This window comes from Chiloscyllium plagiosum, chromosome 25 (genome assembly GCF_004010195.1).
Source record: "Chiloscyllium plagiosum isolate BGI_BamShark_2017 chromosome 25, ASM401019v2, whole genome shotgun sequence".
NCBI lineage: Eukaryota > Metazoa > Chordata > Chondrichthyes > Orectolobiformes > Hemiscylliidae > Chiloscyllium > Chiloscyllium plagiosum.
Window position 1 is genome coordinate 13,782,886 of NC_057734.1, and position 8,830 is coordinate 13,791,715.

Consider the following 8,830-nt stretch of genomic DNA (forward strand, 5'->3'; position numbering starts at 1 on the left):
GTTAGTTATAAAAACATATACCTTCCTCTATTTTGGTTAATACCACTTTGCTAAAATCTGTTATAATATACACATGTACATTTTTTTGTATGTAAATCAATCACTTCTTTCCAAAATGACTCATCTATCAAATTTCTGATTCGTCATGACAATAGAACAAAGTATAATCTAGCAACTGGTTCTTGCTGATAGAGAGAGTGGAGGGGAAATCTGAAATTTAAGTCTACTACAGAACTTTCTATGAACTAAGATCCATGAACCAGGTCAGAAAATGACGTAGGTCTCAAGAAACTAATGGATAAAACTCTTTTTAAACAGGCATGTATTTATTGTAAGTGATCTTGAAATAATGTCTCAATGTATTGTACTATATTAATTTATCCATGTATAGATATTTAGTGAAAATGTCTTAGATTATTAGCTGAGAGTTACGGTACAATCAGTAAGTTTTCAGGGTGTCCGAGAAAGTTGGGCACTTTTCTAGCTATCACATACAGATGTAGAGGTCCCAGGCATCAGTGGGCTAATATGGCTTGCTGAATATTTCAAAGTAATCTTGACTTGACCTCTGCCTCAACTTAATTTCGCAAGATGCTCCTGTAATCTGCAAGCCATCATTTACATATGGCACATCTGGAATGCCCAACTGAAGAAATCAAAGTCAGGATGAAGATATGCCCTGTGTTTTTGGGCCTTGTGATGCTTTCCTTTGATGCCCTTGTAAGGGATGTGTAAAGGACATTCCCTCAAAAGACCACCTGGGAAATTTGGGGTTAGACTAAATCCCAGCCTAATTATCATCTGTCTGGTATACTGCCAGCAACTTGTGGAATTTCATCAGAATCAATGTTGATTGTTGAGTCAATGTTTACTCATGGCTATGTTTCCAGTTTTGAATGTAAAGGCATTCAAACATTAAATTTGGTAGATCATATCAAATGTATTTCAGATATATTTTAATTATTTCAGGTGTCAGGGCTTTTGAAAGTGACACTTTCATTATTAAACTACTTTTGCCATTCTTTCCCTCTTTCCTGTTGAATGGTGATTATTCATGTTGAGGTACTTGCCCAATTACTAGCTGCCCTCCAGAGTCTTACCCAGTTGACCACTCTCATAAATTACAATGGAAATGCATCCATCCCCTTTCAAACCCAGGGGCATTAAAACAAATTGTATCACTGCAATGATTTTAGCTGAGGCTGCAATCTTCTACTCTGTATGATTTACTTCTAAACTGGCTGATTCCTTTGTTCTTCAAGGAGTGGAGACTGATTAATTCACTTTGCCATTTATATTTTAAGTGATTTTTCTTTTCTCTCTGTAGGAAGACCGTATTCTTTGCAGTCAGCACTTACTGAAGTCCAGTTTCATTTTGCTTCTGCTGGCTCTTGTTATCTTCTGTTTATGTGTAGCATGTGGCATGAGAAAGAAAAAGAGGAACAAAACAGTGAACCTACGCAAGGTAACTAGACTCATTTGATAAAACTTAAGCCTTTGTCACTAAAGTAGATGTTATTAGTTTACGACTTCATGCAAGATATTCATCATCTGTGGTGTGGATATAATTGGGAAGAAATTAAGAATTTTTTTTTGTTCAGAATGAGGATTGCAGTAGTAGAGGTGAGTGTTATGTTGGCAAAACGAACTTGGACTTCAGTGAACACCCGAGAAATAGCAGCGTCTTGACGGAGCTGAGCATGGAGACTAGGAAGTTTCCGTGTTAAATTGTGTTAATTTGGAAAATGTGAGCAGCAATAGGATCATTGAACCAGCATTTAAAATGGAACAGAACGGAACATGGTGTTTTGTAAATTTTCAGTCAGTTTTGGTTTTTGGGTATCCTGAGTTTTCTTTCTTGCAAATCTATGATCTTTGGAGTGAGTAAGAATGATTCACCAATAAATAAGCAGACTTTAATTAGAAAAGAGATTCCTTAGATCCAATTATTTTAACGCTTTTCATGCATTTCACAAATCTCGCAACTGTTTTAGTCAGTATGTTGGAAATATGAGGAAAAGTAAATGAGTAGGGGCTTTACACTCAATTGCAATCCTTTGTCCATGCTGAATATGCAGATGGAAGAGGTTAGCATTGCCTTTATGTGTGCAGGTTTTAAAATGAAGAATGTCTGCAATTGACGGGTGACACAACTATTCGAACTACATTCCTGATGATTTGCTGTATTTGGGAGAGGGAGAAAATATGCAAGATGTTCAAAGTATTTACAACGTTTCTTTGTTTTTGTTCTAGGCTCATCTTCTAGAAATGTGATGTAGTCCAACTTCTCATTTGTTGAGAGTAAAAATGTATGGATTACTTTGGAAGATGGGAATATCTCTAACTTAATACCGTTGCAAGTTTTCCAAAAGGAAGTTACCAAAGGACCACATTAAATTTGTGCTGTTCTCCTTAAAACAGTTTTTTTGAAACCAATAGGATTTGCCTTTAATACAATTTCATTGGTTGTGATTGTGCTGGTTGTAATACTACATTAAACGTTTGAATTGTGTACAATCTATCTAATCCCCTCTCCTTTTCCCCACAATTCAAAAGTGTCTTAAAATTTAAAGATTTTGATTTAAACTAGATTGTAATAACTTATTTATAAAATGTTTTGAAAACTGAGATTCTGCTACTTTGTGTTTACATTTCATTAAATATTTACTGTCATTACAATGATTGTTAATTTGTTAATATGCCCTATATGTTTTGAATGTTGTTAAGCCATTGTCATGAAGGAACACAAGTGTTTAATGTCTTGATGGTATGTTTTGTAAATTCTGTTCAAAGTTTCAGATGGGATTATTATCCACATTGTGTGCATGCCATGTGTGTGAAGATTTGTAGACTCTTTGTCTCCATGTTGCACCTCTTGTGAATTTCCTAGTGTCCTTTCAGAATTGTCATGGTCTTGGACAGGAAACTGTGAAGGTGTTTTTTAAAAAAAATGCATGTATGTCCTAATGGTCAAATAATCCCAATGTATTTGAATGAGATTTCTAAAATGTGCAAAAACCCAGCAGTTAACAATGGCATGTGCACACCAAATTTATCGATACAGTAAGGATCTTTTTAAAAGCAAAATGCTTTTGTTTGTTTTGCTCTGACATCATCAAATTTCAGGATTTTTGTAAAGGTACCTAATCAGTTTCAAAACACACTGATTATTTGAAGTTGGACACATTAAGCCACTGTTGAGACATAGTGCGACCCTTTCTTCTTGTAACAAATTTGTGGTGGTAGTTTTGTATTTTTATGTTTGTATTTGTTTGAACTGATAAAAGAAATTTCAGATAATCGCTAAGATCTGATTGTAGATGTGAATTTGCACCTTGTCAGTTCTTTTCTTTCACCACATTAACGTGTATATCTTCATTCTTTAACATTTTTGCCTCCTACTTTATAATGTTTCGTTGCCCCTAAATGCTACAAGTCATGGTTAATATTCTTGGCATAAATGTGTGGATTCTGATGTAATTGTATAGCATTGAAACTACATAGATATTAGGGTTCAGTTTGTGTACTTGTTCTAAAGGTTAATGGTCAACAAAAGTAAATCTTATTAAGGAAGGGAAATTACAGGCTAATATTGAAGTTGATTTGTTTCTAAAAGGCATGTGATAACCAAGAACTCAATGGAAGAACCTCTGATAATTGAGGACTGTAAAAGTTCAGAAATAAAGGCTTTTAATCCTTAAGAATGCTATTGATGAATCGGCTATAGGTACATCAATGAAAGCCTTATCAAAAGCACTTACCATTTAATCAAAATATTGTTTAGCTTCAGAATAAAGTGCTGATTGTCTTCTGAAATTATTCTTTCAGCCAGTAAATATTTTTACCTCCCAAATTGGCAGTGGGAAAAAAAATACAATTGGAGAGACAACAAAGGTTGCCACAAACAGAATTTATTTGTGTTACATTTTTAATAATCTTTTATAAAGGTTTAAGAATATCTTATTCTGATATCTGGATGTATTTGTGACTATACTAGGGTTTATTTTGATTCACTACTGAAAATTGAAAGGGCTCATTTTGGGATATGTGGGATTGGATGTTTCTTCTTATAACTGGCTTTAAAATTTTGGTGAGCAGTTAATGCTGTTTCATGTCTAGTCTTAGAATCTAACTCTTTAAGCATATCTTAAAGACAATATATTCTAGCAGTTTAGTGGAATTGTGTGTATTTTTTTAAAAAGTGAACCAGTAATAATTATATACTGAGGATTACAATGGTTCTTACTTTATTTTCTCTGAACAATAAATGATGTGGTCTTTGAAATGAGACTTGCTCTTCTCTCTTTCTATGGTTTTATTGGAACATAGACATCTTCTGACAAAGAGCTCTTCAAATTTTTGTTAGCAGTGCATTTAAACAAATCACCAGATATTGTGCTAAAATATTGTGTTCACTATTTTCTTTTTAATGAAGGAATGTACCTAATCTTTATAAGACTCTATATAATGCTGAATGCAGTGACCAAAATATTAAATCACTGTCTGAAGGTTTGATCCACAGTTTGAGAAGAATTGGGTTAATTTGCCAGAAGAGGTCAATGTGCTGTTGTTAGCCTTGGAGGACCTACACTGGAAGACGTAAGCAGGTACACAGCAAGTAATTAGATAAGCTTATATAATAATAATGTTTATTGCGAGGGGAATTAAAGACAAAAGTTATGGGTCAGTTACACAAGGCACACTGGTTGGACCATATCTGGAGTACTATGTACCTTAGTGGTGTCCTTAATTAAGGAGTAGTGAAAATACATTGGAATCGGTTCAGAGCAGGTTTACAAAGTTAATACCTGAAATTGGCAAGTTGTCACAGAAGGAAAGGTTGGGCAGCCTAAGCTGTTTGTTGTTGAGGTAGAGTCTAGAACTAGGGGTTACCATTTAAAAGGAAAGGGTCACTCAGTTAAGACACATGGGAATTTCTTTTCCCCAAGAGTGTGTGCATTTTCAAAATTCTCATCCTGTAATAGCAATGGAAGTCAAATCTTTCAGTATTTTTAAGGTAGAGGTGAATAAATTATTGATAAACCAGACAGTGAGATTGAAATTAGATCAGCCTTGGTCTTGTTAAACGGTGAGGACAGCATTGAATAACAAAATGGCCTACTCCTGCTCCAAATTGGTATGTTTATGTTCATTACTAAGAAGAACACAAGAATAGACCGTTCAGCTCATTGAGTCTGCCCCACCATTTAATGTGATCATGACTGATCAAAGTTTCAATGCTTTTTACTCACCCTATCCCCATAACTCTGTACTCTACTGGTAATCAGAAATTTATCAGTTGCTACCTTAACCATTCTCAAGACTGACTCTCCAAAGCTGACTGAGTCTCCACAGCCCACTGTGGTAGCGAAGATTCATAACTGAGTGTAATTTGTTTTTCATCTGAAGTGTCCCCCCCTTTATTTTTAATTTGTACCCCCTGGTTCTAGTCACTTGCACTGGGGAAACATCTTACCTGTCTATCCCTTTAAGTATTTTGTAAGTTTCAATGAGATCATCTCTTATTCTTTGAACCACTAGGAAACATCGGCTCGGCTTGCAAAACCTGTCATCTTAGGACTCTCCAGCCATCCCAGGAACAAGTCTGGCGAACCTTTGTTGCACTCCCTCTATGGCAATTATATCTTGAGGTAAGGAGACCAAAGTACACACTGTACTCTAGGTGCAGTCTAATTGAGCTCTTGCAATTAAAACAAGACTTTTCACTATTCCTGTAGTCAAATCCTCTTGCAATATAAACTAACCTTCCAATAGACTTCCTAATAACCTAATGCACCCCACTTTTAGCTTTCAGTAACTTAGTGATACGTAGGCCCTTTTGTACATCTATACTTATTAGATTATTACCACTTAAGAAATATTCTACATGTGTTTCTCCTACCAAAGTGGATAATCTCACATTTTTCCACATTATATACTATCTGCCATGTTGTTGTCCATTCACTAAGCCTGTCCAAATCTTCCTGAAATCACTTTATGCCATCCTCTCAGCACACATTCCTATTTAGCTCTGCATCATCTGCAAATCAATCATTCACATAACTTGGGACCCAGCTGCTCACAATATATGATCCTTGTGGTACCGGCCTAGTCACAGCCTGCCAACACGAGAATTACCCATTTAGTCCTACTCTCTATTTCCTGTGTTAGTCAATCCATACTCCATACTAGTACACTGTCTCCTAACCCAAGTGCTTTAATTTTCCTAACTGGTCTCCTGTGTGGGACTTTATCAATCCTTCTAAATGTCTGAGTCTGCTTCCATTCATTGGCCCTCCTTTATCAATTTTATTAGGAGCATCCCTAAAAGTAAACTACACCAAGTTCATCAAACATGATTTCTCATTTGCAAATTGATGGTGACTTTGCCCATCAGATCATTATCAATCAGGTGTCAATTTATCTCATCTTTTATAATAATTCTAGCATTTTTCCTATTACTGTATAAGACTAACTGGTCTGTAGTTCCTTTTTTTCCTTTCTTGCTCCCTTAAATAGTGGACTGACATTTACTACCTTCTCATCCACAGGAATCATTCCGAATCCATAGAATTTTGAAGATTGTCCCTAATATTAACTATCTGAATTAATTTTGATGTTCTAGAAAGAAGGCCATGAACTTTGAGGCTCATCAATTTCATTCAACTCCTCATTCTCCCTAGCTAATTGGACCTCTACTTCAAGAAGATTTAGAACGTAGAACATTACAACGCAGTACAGGCCCTTCGGCCCTTGATGTTACACCAACCTATGGAACTAATCTGAAGCCTATCTACCCTACACTATTCCATTTTCATTCATGTGTTTATCCAATGACCATTTAAATGCCCTGAAAGTTGGTGAGTCTCCTGCTGTTGCAGGCAGTACATTCCCCGCCCTTACTACGATGAGTAAAGAAACTACCTCTGACATCTGTCCTATATCCAACACCCCTCAATTTATAACTATGTCCCCTCATGCTAGCCATCACCATCTGAGGAAAAAGGCTCTACTGTTCACCGTATCTAACCCTCTGATTATCTAATATATCTCAATTAAATAACCTCTCAACTTTCTTCTCTCGGTAACAAAACCAACCTCAAGTCCCTCAGCCTTTCCTCATAAGACCTTCTCTCCATACCAGGTAACACCCTAGTAAACCTCTTCTGAATCCTTTCCAAAGCTTCCACATCCTTTGTATAATGCGGTGACCAGAACTGTACGCAATACTCCAAGTGCAGCTGCACCAGAGTTTTGTACAGCTGCAGCATGACCTCGTGGCTCTGAAACTCAATCCCTCTACCAATAAAAGCTAACACACCGTATGCCTTCTTAACAATCCTATCAATCTGGGTGGCAACTTTCACGGATGTATGTACATGGACATCGAGATCTCTCTGCTCATCTACACTACCAAGGATCTTATTAGCCTAGTATTCTTTATTCCTGTTACTCCTTCCAAAGTGAATCACCTCACACTTTTCCACATTAAACTCCATTCGCTACCTCTCAGCCCAGCTTTGCAGCTTATCTATGTCCCTTTTATAACCTGCAACATCCTTCAGCACTATCCACAACTCCACCGACCTTGATGTCATCCGCAAATTTACTAACCCATCCTTCTACTCTCTCATGCAGATTATTTATAAAAATGACAAACAGCTGTGGCCCCAAAATAGCTCCTTGCAGTACACCACTAGTAACTGAACTCCAGGATGAACAATTTCCATCAATCACCACCCTCTGTCGTCTTTCAGCTAGCCAATTTCTGATCCAAACTGCTAAATCACCCTCAGTCCCATGCTTCCATATTTTGTGGAATAGCCTATCATGGGGAATCTTATCAAACACCTTACTGAAATCCATATATACCACATCAACCTCTTTACCCTCGTCCACCTGTTTGGTCACCATCTCAAAGAACTCAGTAAGGTTTGAGGCATGACCAACCCTTCACAAAACCATGTTGATTATCCCTAATCAACTTATTCCTCCCTAGATGGTAAATCCTATCTCATAACCTTTCCAAAACTTTACCCACAACTGAAGTAAGGCTCACTGGTCTATAAATACTCTCCTCCTTGAACAAGGGGGCAACATTTGCTATCCTCCAGTCTTCTGGCACTATTCCTATAGACAATTTGAGATTTTGCTCAGTGAAAACAGACACAAAAATAATCTCTGCCGTTTCTCTATTCCCATTCTAAGACCATAAGAAATAGGAACCAGAGAAGGCTAATTGGTCTTTTGATGCTGCTCCACCATTCAATTGATCATGGCTGTTTCAACATTCCTCACATCTAACTTTCCAGAATTTTCCCTGTAGCCCTTGATTTCCCTGAGTGATTAAGAATCTATTTCAAAAAAACAACTGTGGATGCTAGAAATCAGAAACAACATAAATCGCTGGAAGAACTCAGTAGGTCTGGCAGCATCTGTGGAGAAAAAGTAGAGTTAATGTTTCAAGTCCAGTAGCCCTACTTCAGTTCTGAAGATCTTATCCAGGGCCCAAACATACCTTCCAGGTGAAGCAGTGCTTTACCTACACTTCACTCAATTTAGTCTACTGCATTTGCTGCTCATAATGTGGGCATCCGCATATTGGGGAAATGAAACATAGACTGGGTGATCACATTGCAGAAGACCTACATTCTATCTGCCAAAAAAACCCTGTGCATCCAGTTGCTGCCACTTCAACACACCATCTCATTCCTTGGCTGATATCTCTGACTCAGACTTTTACAGTGGAAGAACAGCATCTCATTTTCTGCTGAGGAACTCTACAGTCTTTTGGACTCCAATATCAAATTTGATAATTTTAGGATTTGAG

The 8,830-nt window shown here is 37.0% G+C and overlaps 1 protein-coding gene across 1 annotated transcript in view; it reads left to right on the forward strand.

The window, feature by feature from the left end:
* LOC122562585 (transmembrane protein 248-like) overlaps positions 1 to 4,285 on the forward strand; it is a 30,204-nt gene extending 25,919 nt beyond the window's left edge. The window contains exons 7-8 of the mRNA XM_043715547.1: positions 1,328 to 1,465; positions 2,254 to 4,285. Coding sequence (XP_043571482.1) covers positions 1,328 to 1,465; positions 2,254 to 2,274 — 159 coding nt within the window. The 3' untranslated portion in view covers positions 2,275 to 4,285. The remainder of the gene's footprint in view (positions 1 to 1,327; positions 1,466 to 2,253) is intronic.
* The last annotated feature ends 4,545 nt before the right edge of the window (positions 4,286 to 8,830 follow it).